A 17,300-nucleotide genomic window follows, 5' to 3' on the forward strand; every position below is an offset into this window, starting at 1 on the left:
GGCAGCATAACATCGTAAAATGAGATTTCCAAAAATTTTCACACAAACACCTGATAAACAACAGATATATATAATATAACAATGATCAAAAATTTACAAAAACACCACAACTAAACTACACAAGTCATCACAACGAATTCACCACAAAAACCACTATCAAGTACATTATCCCACAAATAAGTCCAGTTACAGAGCAAGTACAAAGAATGAGAAAAGAAAGGAAAAATAAGGAAAAATACAATCAGATGGATAACATGGAATAGATGGGAAGCTGGTGTGGACGAGCTAAGTCCTCACTGATCATCGTCGCCGTCGTCTATTATTACTACATTCGCCGGAGGTCTAGAGTTGACATCGAGGCGATGGTCGTAGTAGTCAAACCTCGCGTTCACCAGCCGTATCTCCCTCCGAAGCCGGCCAAAATCTGCTGAGATGGCGTTGGCCGTGGTGTCCAAGTCCTGGCCCAGTCTGAGGAATGAATCCTCCAAAGTAGCCTGCCTCTCCAGGATCGTTCCTCCCTGGAAGCACTCTCGTCCAGCCTTCTTAGCAGCTGATCTTGGCCATCCTTCAAAGCCCTTATGGTGGACAGCATGCCCTCAAAATCATATGCACCACTCTCAGGAGGTGGGGCTCTATGTCATGAGGTTGCAGCTCTGGTGAAGCCAGGATCGGTACCTCTCGACTCCTGAGGCACCTCCTCAGGGATGTCCTCATCCACCCAATCATCCTCCTCATCCTGAGGAACATAGTCCTCATCCTCCTCACTGGACTCCTCCTCCATGAGAACATCCTCTATAGGGGCAGCCCTCCTATCCCTACCTCTCTGAGCTCCTGCTCTTGGAGGTGTATCCATAAGGGTATGGAGACCCATCCTCAAAAGGTTACCCCTGTCGAACTTGTCCGCCGGAGTCTTCCCCTCCTCACCACTCAAGTCCACTCCGAAGAACTCAAAAATCCTAGTGAGGATCCGGCCATATGGAAATCCTCCATCCTCGAGGTGACAAGTATGGTGCTCCATCGTCTTGAGGATGATGTATGGCAGGCACAAGTGCTCGGCACCTCCCTCTGAGGCCGTATAGATGCAGTAAGCTATGAAGGCTGCCATGAAGCCCACCTGGTTCCGATGACCTCCCCTGGGGAGCAAGTTGAACTGGACCAGTCGGGCAAATACTCGAACCTCCGGGAAGAAGGATGTCTCGGACTCCGGACGGGCATTGCTGCCACAGATAGTCTCGTAGATGTAGTCCGGCGTTTCCAAACTCATGAATGGTCCCAGGAGCTTACTCCTGGGAGGACTGTAGTAACGGTGCCCCGGCTGCTGAGATGCCCAAGATGCTGGCCAAGGTGCCCACGGTCAGCTGGATGTCCACCCCCTTCACCAAGCTGACTATAGTGTACTCCCCGTACTGATAGGAAACCTCCAGGTTACAGTAGAACCTACGAACCAGCTACTCGTAGCACAGACGGTCTACTTGGAGGATGGACTGCCAGCCCAGTGCTGTAAACCTCTCCTAAAGCCGAACCTTGTGGAAGTCGTCGACTACCACGGTCTTCTCCATCATCACCGACCTCTTTAGGAAGGCCGGCCAGTTGGATGCTGCTTCTGCACTGTGGAAGAGCTCCTCATCGTAGTCCGAAGGGTCAAACCGGGCAGGTCGGGTCTCCCTGTGCGGGGGGCTGGAGAGCTAATTCCCGCACTCTTCCACTTAGAAGCGGTGGTCTTACGTCGAGTGCCAGAGGATGAGGGCTCCTTGCCTTTGCGAGATGACATCCTGGCAAGAAAAGAGAAAAGTAGGGTGAGTAAAGAAAAAAAAAAAGGGGGGAATAACAAAACGAATAGAAAGATGGGTGAGCAATAAGAGGAAGCCCCAAAACTCAATTTTCACAAAACAGAAAAGCGACAAGACCGAGAGTAGGGCAAAACAGCGAGGTAACAAGAGGCATATAAGGCATGACAATTAAAGAAGGGAAAACCCCCATTTCTCAAGGTGAAAGTCCAAGCTAAGAGAGAGTGCTAAAGACTCACCACAGAGAAAGCATGAAGCCTACATGCTCATGGATGAAATGCCGTCAATCTACCAATTAGAATACGCAAAGACATCTACTACTATGCTATTGAGGTCCACAAATACCAAAGAATGTGATGAAAAGCAAAGAAAACCCAACACAAAAGATGGATTTTCATGGGAAGACATGGGATTTCACACACAAGGTACTTCTTATGATTTCTACAGCATGTTAAGCACAAATCAAGCATAATGCATCATAATTGAATCATTAATTGGGGAAAAAGGGCAAGAAATGAAGAAATCCCCAATTTTGAGAAAACTAGGGCACGGTTGGGGTTTTTTCTCAAAATGGAGAAGTAAATCCTAAAAACTAGAAATAAATCACATAGAGAACATCACAAGCACATGAAATCACTATTCTATGGAAAGAAATATGGGAAAAGAACCTAGATTGAAGTCTACACATGAGTTCTACCCCCCCAAGTGAAAATTCTGAGAAAAAGAGAAGGAAAACTTACATGGAAGTGGAGGAGATGAAACTTCACAAAAGCGCCGGATCGTTGAGTGGAATCGCGAGTGGAAGCGTCGAAATGCTCTCCAAAATCGCCTGGGAGAGAGAGAGAGAGCGAGAGAGGAGAAATGAGGGAAATACGACTGAACAGAGCCTAATGGGCCCTGTTTAGGTTTTTCACTCGGCCAGGACCGGAGGGCCACCCTGCCCGCCGGTGTCACCCACCGGTCGAGGTTTTGGACCGGCGGGCCAACCTGCCCGCCGATGCAGCCCACCGGTTGAAGAAAACTTGGAAAAATGGGAAATTTTGGTTTTTGTGTTATTTATTTATTTAATATTATTAATATAATTATTATGGTTATTGTTATTACTCTTGTAATTGCCTGTTATGGGTAAGTGGGACCATTGACATGCTTGTTGAAGCACTAACCCTGTATTTTTGGAATCAAGTGGCGGTTAGTTGCAGACTATCATACGCTACCATACCCTGCGTGTTGGCCTATAATTATGTGCTGATATGAACTCTATGGTGTTTAACCAATGTGATGTATGATGTGCTCCAGGTACAGGGATACGATGGCACATACAAGATCCGATAGCAATGCCCGAGGTACCTCGCGTGGTCCTCGTCCGGTCGGTCGACCACCGAATCCTAGGAGGTCCCGCTTTGTGGGGCAAACCTCACCTCCACCACCTCCAGAGACCCTTGGTCAGGGTGGGGCACATGGGGACCCACCTTTGACTACACTCGCGGACCCTCCACCGGTTATTACTCCAGGGGATGTTGCTACCATAATTCAGCAGTCACAACAAGCTTTTCAGCAACAAATGCTTCAGCAACAGCAAGTATTTATGACTGCTATTCAGCAACAATTGGACCTTACTCAATCAGGTCAACCTCCCCGGATACTTACTCCACAGGACCCGCCTGTAAGGTCTTGTACGGGGCCACAAGTGGGAGGTACACCTCCAAATCCACCATTTGGCATTCCTCCGTATGGGGTACCCCCTCCATACCATTACTACCCGGCTTATGCTCCCAATTACCTGCCGGTGAATAATACGTCAAAGGTAGTGGAGTCATTCAAGAGGAACTTACCACCTGTATTCTCTAAGGTGGGGAGTGATCCTCTGGAACCAGACCAGTTGATTCAAGAACTGGAGAAAATATTTGAGGTGATTGAGTGCACGGATGCACAGAAATTCATTTGTGCGGGGTTGCAACTCAAGGAGGCCAACTCCTGGTGGCAAGCTTCTAAGCCCATATTGTTGGCTGCCCATCCAGAACCCACCTGGGAACAGTTCAAGGAGTTGTTCTTGGACAATCATTATCCACACAGCTTCCGAGACCGCAAGGAGACTGAGTTTATGGCTTTAACTCAAGGAGGTAAGACTATCCTTGAGTACCAACAGCAATTTGAAAGCTTGTTCCATTTTGCCCCAAGGCATATGCAGACAGCTGAGGAGAAGGCTGCGAGATTTCTAAAAGGCCTAAAAGCATCCATTGGGTCTGTACTTGAGGTCTTGGATTTGACTGACTATGGCCAGATTGTGCAAAAGGCCAAGACCATGGAGGATAAGCAAAAGGGAGAACAGTCCCTCACCCCTGGACTGTGGAAGAGAACAAACCCATTTCCGGATATGGGTAACTCCTCCAAGGCATACCACGGATCTTACAGTGCTGGGCCTATGTATAGGCAGCCCTATAGGCCATCTGGCAACCCTCCTAGACCAGCTGGTGGTTCGGGCTCCCCATCTTTTCGGCCGAACACTAGTGCGGCACCTACAGTTCCAAGGCCGCCCCGACCTCCATCTTCAACGGGTCAAGTGCAGAGGAGCCCCGCCCCAGTTCCGACATATCAGATTCGTTGCTTTAACTGCCATTCATATGGGCACTATGCAAAAGACTGTCGGGTCAGACCAGCCTTGCCCTCCAGTCAGCCCTCGGCGTACTGACCTCCCTTAACTCGGGGAACCGCATGGGAGGATGTATGCTCTATCAGCTGAGGAAGCTGAGGCCAGTACAGAAGTAGTAGCAGGTACATTTAAATTAAGAATTTCCTTATGTTAAATATTGATGACCTGCTGAAATTACATGCATTGCTACACTAGGTGTCCTACCCATATCAGGCATACCAGCCTATGTTTTATTCGATTCAGGAGCTACTCATTCATTCGCATCAAAGAGATTTGTTGAAAAATTAGGGATGCCACCCAGGATCCTAGATCACGGAATGATTGTTAGTATGCCTACTGGTAAAGTTACTCAGTTAAAGGAGGTGTATGGGCCGTGCCCAGTGGAAATTAGTGAAAAGAATTTTGATGCACAACTCATTAAGTTCAATATGCAGAATTTTGATGTTATACTGAGCATGGATTGGTTGTCGGCTCATCGAGCTAATGTGATGTGTGCTGAGAAGCTGATTAGGGTGACCGATGACGAAGGGAAAGAATTGGTATACCGAGCAGATAAAATGAAACGGGTGAGAAAGGTCCTTGTCTCCGCCCTTCAAGCAGTAAAATTGATGGAAAAGGGATGTCAGGGCCACTTAGCATCGGTACTTGATGTTGATGCAAGGATTACACCTCTAGAAGAGGTAAAGGTGGTTAAAGAGTTTCCCGACGTCTTCTCAGATGATCTAATGCATTTACCACCTGATAGAGAGTTGGAGTTTGCTATAGATTTGACACCTAGAGCAGCTCCAGTATCTAAGGCTCCATACAGGATGGCACCAGCTGAATTGAAGGAGTTGCAGATGCAGTTGCAGGAACTATTGGAAAAGGGGTTTATTCGCCCAAGTGTTTCACCTTGGGGTGCCCCAGTGTTGTTTGTCAAGAAGAAAGATGGCAGCTTGCGTATGTGCATCGATTACCGGGAATTAAATAAGCTAACCATTAAAAACCGGTATCCGTTACCACGCATTGATGATTTATTTGACCAGTTGCAGGGTGCCAAAGTATTTTCAAAGATAGACCTTCGATCAGGCTATTATCAGCTCAAGATAAAGAGCAGCGATATACCCAAGACAGCATTTAGGACTCGGTATGGTCACTATGAGTTCCTAGTGTTATCGTTTGGGTTAACCAATGCATCGGCAGCATTCATGGATTTAATGAATCGAGTATTTCATGATGTACTCGACAAATGGGTAAATATTTTCATTGATGACATCTTGATCTACTCCAAGACAGAAGAGGAGCACACCCAACATTTAAGAATGGTGTTACAGAGGTTGAGAGAACAACGATTGTTTGCCAAATACAGCAAATGTGAATTTTGGCTTGAGCAAGTTGGATTCCTGGGGCACGTAGTGTCTAAGGCTGGAATCGAGGTAGATCCTGATAAGGTGAAAGCAGTAGTAGAATGGGAAAGCCCCAAGAATGTCACTGAAATTAGAAGCTTCTTGGGTTTGGCTGGATAATACCGGCGTTTCATTGAGAATTTCGCCCGAATCTCAGCACCAATGACTAAATTAACCAAAAAGGGTGTGAAATTCGACTGGGTAGAGGAATGTGAGAAGAGTTTCCGGGAATTGAAGAAGAGGTTGGTGTCAACCCCTGTGTTGACCATCCCTGAAGGCACAGGTGGAATGACAGTCTACACTGATGCTTCCAAAGTTGGTTTGGGTTGTGTTCTCATGCAACGCGGTAAGGTAATAGCATATGCATCCCGACAACTAAAGGAGTATGAGAACTACCCCACTCATGACTTAGAGCTAGCCGCAGTCATTTTTGCCCTTAAGATTTGGCGACATTATTTGTATGGGGAGAAGTGTGAGATATACAGTGATCACAAAAGCCTTAAGTACTTCTTCACCCAGAAGGATTTGAACATGAGACAGAGGAGATGGCTTGAACTCATGAAGGATTATGACTGCGACATTCAGTATCATCCCGGCAAAGCTAATGTAGTAGCAGATGCGTTGAGTCGGAAGGCACAGACTGTGTCACTCTCATGCTTAGCAGTCAGCCCATAACTTGTGCAGGAGGCGACACTAATGGATGAAGCTCTCTTATATGAAGGAGCAACCTTAGAGTTGGAACGTCAACCAGAAAACCTTAAATGGTTGACTGTATCCTTGACGGCTCTACAGGTGCATCCGGCTATTAGGCAAGAGGTAATAATGAAACAACCTTTGGATCCTGAATTGCAGCGGATCAGAGTTAAGGTTCAAGATCAAACAATGAACGATCCAGATTTTGTTTTAGCCAGTGATGGGGCATTGATGTTTCGAGGCAGATTGTGTGTACCCGATGATTTGGATATACAAGAGAAGATAGTGCGAGAGGCACATAGCTCCGAGTACTCACTCCACCCAGGAAGTACAAAGATGTACAAAGACCTCAAACAAAATTACTGGTGGTTAAGCATGAAAGTCACAATAGCTCTGTATGTGGCGACTTGTCTCACATGCCAAAAAGTAAAAGCTGCGAGGCATCGACCTTATGGTACTCTTCAGCCACTCCCAGTACCAGAATGGAAGTGGGAAAGGATTACAATGGACTTCGTCACCGGACTACCATGTACACCTAAGGAGATGGACGCGATATGGGTGATCGTTGATCGGCTAACCAAGACGGCTCATTTCATTCTCATCAAGACCAAGTTCTCTATGGCCAAACTAGCACAACTTTACATGGACAACATAGTGCGCTTACATGGAGTGCCAGTGAGCATTGTATCAGATAGGGACCCGAGGTTCACCTCCAAATTTTGGAAAAGCTTCCAGCATGCCTTGGGATCACAATTGAATTTGAATACTGCTTTCCACCCACAGACGGATGGTCAGTCGGAGCGAACCATACAAATATTAGAGGACATGCTCAGGGCATGTACAATGGATATGAGTGGTAGTTGGGAAGAATATATACCCCTTATGGAGTTTTCCTATAACAACAGTAACCAAGCTACTATTGGGATGGCTCCGTATGAGGCATTATATGGCAGGAAGTGCAGAACTCCCTTGTATTGGGATGAGGTAGGTGAACGTCGAATGTTAGGACCTAAGATGATACAGATGACTTGTGACAAAGTCGACGTTATTCGGGAACGGATTAAAGCAGCTCAGTCTCGTCAAAAGAGCTATGCAGACACCCGCAGAAAAGATATTGAATTTCAGTCAGGAGAAAAGGTATTTCTCAAGATCTCTCCTACTAAAGGGTTGCAAAGGTTTCACAGAAAGGGGAAGTTGAGCCCAAGATACATTGGATCATTTGAGATCTTGGCCCGGGTTGGCTCAGTAGCCTACATGCTTGCTCTGCCACCTTCACTTGGGGATGTTCATAATGTATTCCATGTATCCATGCTGAAGCAATACGTTCATGATCCCTCTCATGTATTACCCGTGGAGCCAGAATACCTTGAAGCTGACATGACCTATACAGAGCAGCCAGCTGAAATTTTGGACCGAAAGGTGAAAACCCTTCGCAACCGCTCCATTTCCTATATAAAGGTGCGATGGGCTAATCATTCACTTGAAGAAGCATCTTGGGAGAAAGAGGATGAAATGCAAGCCAAGTACCCTCATCTTTTTTATCAACCAGGTACGCAATTTCGAGGACGAAATTTTTCAGAAGGGGGGCTAAATGTAATACCCTACATCTTAAACCCGGCCTGATTACACGGTTGACCCGGTTTAACCATACAAGACCCGAATCGGAGAGAGTTAGAGCGGGTTCCGTATGGACTATGATGGCAAGGGTGACCTTAAACACCGGCTAGCCCAATAAGTCCGAGCCAGTGCCAGAAGAAACGGGAATACCCAAGTCATGTACATGCACCTATCATAAGGCCATGTACGGATGAAGCAATTATGTAGCCGTATATTAAGGTGCATAGGTATATTACATCGTACGCCAAGAGTGAGATTCGTGCCGAGGGCCGAATTCTGTCAAAATCCCAAGTTTTGGCCCTCAGGGGGCGGACAGGTGGGCGCATCCACCCACCTGAATGACCCACCCATGTGAATTACTTAGTATTTTAAAGAAGTATATATAGCATTTATACTTTCTTTTCTTTTCTCATTTATGACACTCGTACGTTGGTGAGAAGAGTAAAGAGGAGAGAGAAAAGAAAGGAAAGAAGAAGAGAAGAGAAGGAAGAGGGAGAAGAGATGGATTTCAGCGGCGCCGAGGCTTGATCTTCCCATTCCGACGCCGGAAGAGTGATCTTCAACACTAGATCTACATTTAGAGGTGAGCAAAGTTTGGGTTCCTTAAACCTTCACCATACCCAAGTAAAACCCTTGATTTGGGTAGGGTTTCGTGAGATCTTGTAAATCCCCCTTGAAATGATGAATCTAAGGTTTAATAGATGATTTATGTGTTGATCTTGAAGGATTTGAAGAAGTATTTACAAGGTTGGAGAAGCATTGTGGATTTGAAGTGATTTTTGGGATTTGAAGGTGTTCTTGAGCAAAGAAGGTAAGATGGCTTCCCATTCCTTAAATCTAACCTAGATCTAGGTTAGAACCATCCTATAAGACCTTGAAAGTGTGAAGAATGGGTTTGGAAAAGCCCCATTTGAATCCCCAAAGATTGGGGGAAGTTGGGAAGAAACAGCAGGTTTCCCGCCAAGACCGGTGGGCCATCTGGCCTGCCTGTGGGCACCCGCCTGAGAGGGCAGGGCCCTCGGGCACAACCGGCGGGCCACCCTGCCCGCCGGTCTTAGTAGACCCCCTGGCCCAACCGACGGGCCAGACCGGCTGGCCGACCTACCCGCCAGTCCAGACCGGTGGGTCTGACTAGTGGGTCTGACAGGTTGGCTGTCCGACCCACCCGAGAGGCTCCGAATGTGATTTTTACGTCCGATTGGACCCGAATCGGATGTGTGACCTTCTTTTAGGATTCTAAACATGATCGTGTCATTGGATCGTGTTAATCTTGATTCCAAAATGGTGAAATACTAACCCCGCTCACTTATGTTAGGTTCACCAAATCCTACGTTTCTCGCACCGGATCTCACCCGTACCGAGCGTGAATCCTTGTACACTACAAGTGGGGAGAGGACGTTTGGCCTTGTTTCAAGGCATTGTTTGGCATTCATTTAATCATATCTAGTCTAGTCATGTCATCATGAAAATGCTATATAGATTAGTCATCCTCACATTGTTATGCATGAGTGTTGTGTCTATTTTCTAATCGCCAAGTGATAATATGCTTCTGTGATGAATGTGGACATCATTGTGCATGATGCATAAATAGACCAGATGCCGTAGTCGGCTTGGAAACGAGTGCATTGGTGGCCCGTGGTATGGGACGCGGTGGCACTATGCAATTGTACTATTGTCATATAAGAGCATGTGGTTTAGAATTTTTACCTTCCCGTGCTACGACCCTTCCCAACAGGGGTTAAGGTGTTGGGTTACCATTTGGGGGGAAGCAGTGGTCGCTGTTGTCGGGTCACTGTGGCGGTTAGACATAACGCCCGGCAGGTCATTAGGACGGTCGGCAACCCCGGTGGTATATTCAAGAGGGTCAATCATACTGCTTTTAAATTGCTGGAGTCAGCACCTTTTCACTTACTAAGCTAGTGAGCTCATCCCACGTGTGCACCCTCTTTTAGATGATTTTGCAGGTCACCCATCTGAAGAGCACGGGGCGGGTCCCACGGTTGAGTTCCTTGAAGAGGACTGGTGGGCCCCTGAGGAGTTAGAGCACGGCACTGACTGCTCGTGCGAGAGTTATGCTGCAGGACCGCAGTTCTGATGCCGAGCTGAGCTCCACTTCTGATGCCGGGCTGAGCTCCACTTTTTCTGCCGAGCCGAGCTCTACCTTGAGAAGCCGAGCTGGGCTCAACCTTTAATACCGAGGTGAGCTCTAGGTTCTGATACCGAGCTGAGCAGTATACTCTGATTTTGATGATTTCTTTTATGTACTTGATATAGGAATTGTACTTTCATTGTGTAAATATCATGCCTTCGGGCCCACATGTATATAACTATTGTATCACAATTTGGGTATCAAGTATTATGGGGATATTCACAGGTAAACCAAGTCTTCCGCTGATCTGATAAGCTTTTATTAGTTGTGTGTATGCTGTGGTGGAATACAGTATCAGATGATCCTGGCAAGTTTGGGTTAACCGGTGTTAACCCGGTCACTGACCCGGTTCGGTGTGAACGGGGTGTGACACTATCTCCGTCATCTCCATGGGATGACCCTTGGCCTTGGCCGCCTCCATAGTCCACGCCATTCTCTGTGGGTAGTGGAAGAAAGAGTAGAGCGCTCAAGTGAAGATCTAAAATCCATATCACCTTTCCTAGTCTTCTCACTCAGGAGGCAGCTACACACCTCATCAAGGGATGGAAGAGGTGAACGGCCCAAAATCTATATCTTGATTGGCTCATAGTCTTAATTCAGCCCACCTAGTAAAATCAAAACACGCTCCTTTTCAAGAGATCTATAAATCTTGGCTTCATCTTCAAGGTTGGACAACTAAAGGTCTCCGTAATAATCGTACTCCTTCCAGAGTCCTATAATAGTAATATAGTAGTCAGAAATAGTCTTGTTGCCCCACTTCATAGAGAGGGCTTATTGAAGGAGCTGGTAGACCTTCATAGTCACCTATCCTGTCATAGGTCTTAGAAACATTATCCCAAATATCCTCAGCAGTTTCCTTCTGGATAAATCTCCTGTCTATCTCAGGTTTCGTAGAGAAAAACAGCTAAGCCATAACAGTAGAATTCGCAGTTTCCCATTTCTAATAGCCTAGACAAGCGACAGCGGAAGCCTTGATAGCCCCAATAATATACCCTAGCTTCCCTCTACTACCTAAGGATAGCTTCACAGAGTGTGACCAATCCAAATAATTGGTACTATCCAACTTCACAAGAGAAATCTGAGTATTTGGATTATCAAAGACAATCGAACTAGAGTTGGTACTACTCTACCACCCGATGTAGCTTCCGTAGGTTCCGTGAGATCAGACATGATGTAAGGATATTCCTAAAACAACACATATGGAGATTCAAACAAAGGGGAAAAACAAGTCCCAAATAACCTCTTCTCAGAACCCACAAAAAAATTCAGCAAGCTAGTAAACCACGAAAACCAATAAAAGGACACTTCTAACTGTGGAGCTTCATCCCCATAGCATATACAAGCATCGTATGATGCAACGCATTCATCAAAGGTGACCAATAATCACACTACCAGCCATTCCAAACCAAACAACTAACCAACAGAGAAGCTGGTGATATCTGGCAGCAAGGAGAGATTGTGGTTGTGATCCAACACCACACCAAATCACGAACCAAGGTTTGGGCCCCTTGGACGACTCCAAAGAACTTGATACCAACTCTAACCAACCTCAGACCAAGAAGGAACAAGAAAAAAGGTCCAGATCTGGGTATTGTTCACGGAGTCACTGTAGCAGCAGCAGAAAAAAGGAGTTGCAGACCTTGGGCTTCCCTCCTTTGCAATCAAGCTTTTAGGGGCTTAAAGGGGGTGGGCCAAGAGCGACTCCAATGGACCAGGTCCCAGCTCCAACAAAGCCCTGATAAGGAAGAACAAGGGCTGTTTCAAAAATCTGATTACTGTTCACGGAACAGCAGATCAGGTTGAGCTCTTCATGTATGGAGCATGAGTAGCTCCAATCTTCACCAGCATTAGCTTCTATAGAGTGTATTGGTTCATCACTATGGCATGTACAAAGAATTCCCTGCTCCGGAACCATCTATTATTGTTGGGTTCCAAAGCTAGAGAGTCTAGGTTTTAAGATCCTTGATCGACTCTCAACCTACAGCTCGCATACCAAGTTAAAAATCAAAGAGATTGGGGTTAGAGATGAGAGAGAAGTAGAGAAGAGAGGAAGAAGGAGAGAAGTTGAGAGGAGAAAGAGAGTGAAGAGTGCAAATTGTGGGAGATCATTTTTCTCCTCCCACCTATATTAAGTTCAAACTAATAACTTAGGGAAAGGGAGGTAAAAGATAAAAAAAGGAAAATACACTTAAGACAACTTAATATAAAGACAGCTCCTAAAGTAACCCTATTACATAAACTCCAACCGTCTCTTCATTATAAGATGAATTAAATCAATTACGCAAAGAGATTTAGTAAATTGAGACATCTGCGTTTACATCTACTGCTACCCTAGATCACTCAGGTACTAGCGCATTTCTTACCTCCTCTTCCTCCACTCCATGGGTCATTGCCAACTCTGATATGACTAAAAAGTCCCATGTCCTTTACTCCTTTCAGAAAACTAATCAACCTTCTAGAGTCATACTCGTTGATGGCTCCTCTACTAAGGTGTCCGGTTCTGATTGTGTCTTTACCTCCTTTTTTATGTTAAAATATGTTCATGTTCCTAAATTACCCTTAAATCTTCTTCATATACGCTTGGTCATCTCCATCTCATGCCTTAGGTTATAAATTGGACCCCCACGTGGTATTTCGTGGGTATCCCACTTTATTTAACATGGCATCAAAGCAAGGAGGTCAAGTGTTCAATCCTTAGGAAGTGCACCAGATTTCCCAAGACATTCTCCCCTCGGTGCCATGTGATGGTGTTTCCACATGAGAGTATGTCACGTGCAAGGCCGACTGTGTACAAACCTTCATGTGCGGAAGTATAATATATTGTTGTTGCCGTTACTTAACAACTCGAGCTTTTAGGATAAACGGTGTTAACATGATGGTGGTGTCGATATATATTATTGCACCCTTACTTAACAACTCGACCTTTTAGGATAAACAGTTGTAACATAGTATCGGAGCGGGAGGTCTCGTGTTAGAACCCTAGGTGGGAAGTATGGCAACACTTAACCAAGGAAGGTGGTCCGCCAGACCCCAAGTGGGGGAAATACCCCAGAGCATAGGGCCAAGTGGGGCCTAGGATGACGTAGACATAAGATGCTCACAATCTGGTCACTAAGAGTGATATTGTCCCCCCCCCCCCAACCCTTTGCTGTCTTCCCTAAGTTATCTGTCCATCTGTGGAGCAAGTTATGCTGAAGCCATACATGAGTGGGTGTTGAGATGTTGGGTGTTATAAAGGTATAGTCCCAAAAGTTAAGTATGGGACGTGTGTTGTCTTAATATACCCTTGGGTCATCTCCACCTAATGCCTTAAGGTTTTGGGTTGGACCCACAGTGGTATTTCATGGGCTATCCCACTATATTTAACAACCCACTCTACACGTGTTAAATCTCAGTCCAGCAAGACATTGCAACATAGCCCAAAAAATTTGATTTATCTTGAAAAGATACGTGGAGGCAGTTGCACGAAAGTTGTTTGGATAGGATCCCCCATGCAGTCATAAGAGTTTAAGCATAGCTGCCACTAAAAGTCCCCACGAAAGAGTGGAAGATATAGTGGATGCTCCCTTCCGCTAATGTTGTGTGCTCAGAAGAGAAGAAACTCCCAGGTATTAAAATAAAGAAGACGCTCACCAAGTGAGTACTAAGGGATTTTTCAATTCTAGTTCATGATGGGACATTTAAACAGTGGATCCTCTCTCTCTCATTTGCAAATATAATTAAGCCTATACTTTTCGTAACAGTTAAAGCCTATAGGTAAAAAATCCACCCCTTTCATGATCTCCATTGATGAAACTTACCTCTATGCCAAAAAAACAGAAACAAATGTAAATAATCTCATAAAGGAAATATCAACGCAGCACCAGATGTATTATACTGGTCTGTGATGCAAGCTGAGAAGACAGCCGTTATACCACTAAATATTAACTGATAAGTGGATATTGTAACTCACCTCCAATGAACCATCTGAAATGCATGCAGCAACTGATGCCCAAGGCAACAGGTGAATATCATATTCTTCGACAGCAGCAGCAGCAAAAGCACCAATTTTACTTGATCCTGATGCCATTGCCTGCGCTATGAAAAATGTGGCCGTCTTCTTCTCCAACTGGGTCCCAAGAACTGCCTCACTTAAGAAGTCCAATGAGAAGGAATCCACCTCATTATTTGCAGACATAACAGAATTAGATAGTCTTCGTAATGCCTGGCGATGCCAAATTATATCATCATTTGCTGAGCTGACACAACAAGAGTAGAGCTTCCGTGGTTCAGGTGCCCCAGCATCCCATGTATACATTTCAACAGAGAGAACACTCTTAAGAAAGAGCAGGGTGAAAATCCCTTCCTTATAAAGCTGAGCAAACATAGAATAAATGTCATCTTCTGCGTATGCTTGCCTTGAGAGCTTACTAATGGCTCCCTGATCTGAGTTCCTCAAAGGGAAACGGAATAAAGTTCCATGGAAAGGCTGTTTCATGTCACATCCAAAAGCACAATATGGAATGAACTGGTCATTATAAATTGAAACAGCTGAAGAACTAACATACTCAATACGCTTTCCAGGATTTGCCACTGAAATATTTGGAAGATATACACCCTGTGGATCAAATAACACCACATATTTTCCACTCACAAAAGAGGGCAAATCTGTCAAATGGTACACTGAGTTGAATCCAACCCTAGAAAGAAAATCGGTATAAGTCAGAAAGTTATCACAGTGCCCAAACAAAAAATCCCAAATATAACCAAAAGCTGCCAGCGAGGTTTCTAGTCATTTCTTAAAACTATTCAGCCTAACACACTTAGCATATCAATAGCCAGAAGCATTGATGCTGATCATCTGTATGGATAAAATCTTTATTTTCAGTCCATTAAATTGGGATTTCTTACAGGGGAGCACAGTATTGACATGAATTGGGTTTTATTGTATTAAAATTAAAGATATATGAGCTTCAGTATTAGTTTTCTAATTTATGGGTTCTTATTGTAATGAGGTTATAAAGCCCAAGTATTGAGTCCAAGGGGAAGTGGCAAACTTTGTTTAGTTGTGAGGCCCACCAAGTAGAGATAAGTTAGTTGTTTAATTAAGGGATGTCTCAGAATTATAAGTGTTTCCTTTAGTCAAAAGCTATTGGTCAGGTTTGGAAATATGACAAATCCTCTATATATTATCATAAATTGCTTATTTTGAAAGAATGGGATTCATGCTTACAGTTTACGGCAAAGACAGGTTCTTTCCCACAAGGTTTGATGGGCAAACCTAAATCTGTTCATGGTGTACAGATCTGAATATCTTCTTTCATATTATCCTCCTTTTTTTTTTTTTTTTTTTTTTTTGATGAATAAGTAAATTCATAACCAAAACAGAGAAGAATATACGAGGAAAAAGGCCAGAAGGGACTAGCCCAGCAAAAAGATGGAAAACCATCAATTAACAGGAGGAGCGAGCCCTACAAAGAGGATAAGACCATCAAGGGGGTGAATAATGTAAATAGGAAGGCCCCAGCCCGCAGGTGAGCAAATTCCTTGGGGTGTCTCGAACAGTGCAATGGCAGGGAGAGTCGAGATTAGAACATCAAAGTAAATGGCATTCCAAATCTTTTCAAAAGAACAAGAGTTGGAAGTCCAGCTATGGAGATTTCGCTCCATCCAGATATGGTTAATAGTAGCACAAAATGCGAGCTTCCCGGCAATATTACAAATAGAGGAACCAACAAAAGTCACGTCAACCCAGATCTATTCTTTGCTCAAGGGGAGGATACTTCTTCTAGATGGCAAGCAACTACTAAGGACCCTCTTCCAAATGGTAGAGGAGAAAGGACATATGAAAAAAATATGGCTGACATCTTCAATGCCATTCCAGCAAAGACAACAAGAGGAGGGGACTTGAATGTGTCAGTACAGGAGGAAGGATTGCGTGGGAAGGTAGTTGGAGATAACCTGCCAAGCAATGAAACTATGGCGAGAGATGTGGCCATTGAACCAGATAATGCTGCGCCAAGGGGCAAGAGGGTTTTTGTAGGTTTTTTTATTTAAAAAAAATGTGTGAATCATTCATTTTGATTCAGCTTTTCTCTGGGTTAAGTGTATCCTTACTGGGCCCATTACGAGCAGAATTAGGTTTACATGGCTCATATATTCTTTCTCTTCTTTTATTATTACAAGGATCAGGTCATGAAAACATAAACAAACAATGAAACAAAAGAAATCCAAAACATTAGGCAAACAAGAAGATGATAAGAACAGTGTCTTTATAAATCAAACAGTCAATGTAAATAGGTTCCTAAAGTCCTCAACCCATCTTGAGAGATCCAAGTATGGCCCTTCTCAAGGTTGTTACGGCGCCAAGGCAAACCAAGGTGTTTGATGGCTGCCTAAGTGCTTAGGCGACAAGGCGACCGCTTTAAGGCGAACAAGGAGACCAAGTGTTATATTTTATTTTCCCACTTTTCTAACTTTATTTAGTATGTTACATATACCTCGTATCATAAAAAATCAACATTAAATCACATCAAGTCATCAAAATCAACATTAAGCCACATCAAACCATCAAAAATCAGCATTGAGTCATAAAAAAATCAACATTTAGAGAAAATTTCTTGTTCTATAACAAGATTGACTGGTCAAATGATTTTATTTTGCATGAGACTTTTGTATTAGGTACATCACAAAACCAACTTTCCAACAAGTCTAAGATTACTTAAATTTGAGTTGTAATGACAAAGTTATGTTCCGGTCAAACTTATTTTAAAGTGCGCAAACACTGTTAAAATTGCCTAAATGAAAATAATTTTATGGAATTCAAAATAAAAGATTATTTTACCGGACTTTTGGTTTTTAGCAATGATTTACCATGATAAAATTTAAAAAGTTTTCAGAATTGAGAAAAACCCTAGCATTTGAAAGTTGAAAATCGCCTTTACAACTAAAAATCTAGTCTTTATTCTTGAACTGGGGGGTTGACATTTTTCCTCTTGGAATTTGATTTTTAAACTATTTTTATTAGATTAAAATTGGGG

At 44.1% G+C, this 17,300-nt stretch overlaps 1 protein-coding gene across 1 annotated transcript; it reads right to left on the reverse strand.

Annotated features, from left to right (window-relative positions):
* Positions 1-1,341: 1,341 nt before the first annotated feature.
* LOC122082687 (sacsin-like) lies at positions 1,342-16,904 on the reverse strand. The gene is made up of 2 exons (XM_042650410.1): positions 14,234-16,904; positions 1,342-1,772 (listed from the first exon to the last, which is right to left on the reverse strand). Exons 1-2 carry the CDS (start codon positions 14,756-14,758, stop codon positions 1,722-1,724), a joined length of 576 nt encoding a protein of 191 aa, XP_042506344.1. The 5' UTR covers positions 14,759-16,904; the 3' UTR covers positions 1,342-1,721.
* Positions 16,905-17,300: the final 396 nt, after the last annotated feature.

The sequence above is a fragment of the Macadamia integrifolia genome, chromosome 6 (assembly GCF_013358625.1).
Source record: "Macadamia integrifolia cultivar HAES 741 chromosome 6, SCU_Mint_v3, whole genome shotgun sequence".
Lineage (NCBI taxonomy): Eukaryota > Viridiplantae > Streptophyta > Magnoliopsida > Proteales > Proteaceae > Macadamia > Macadamia integrifolia.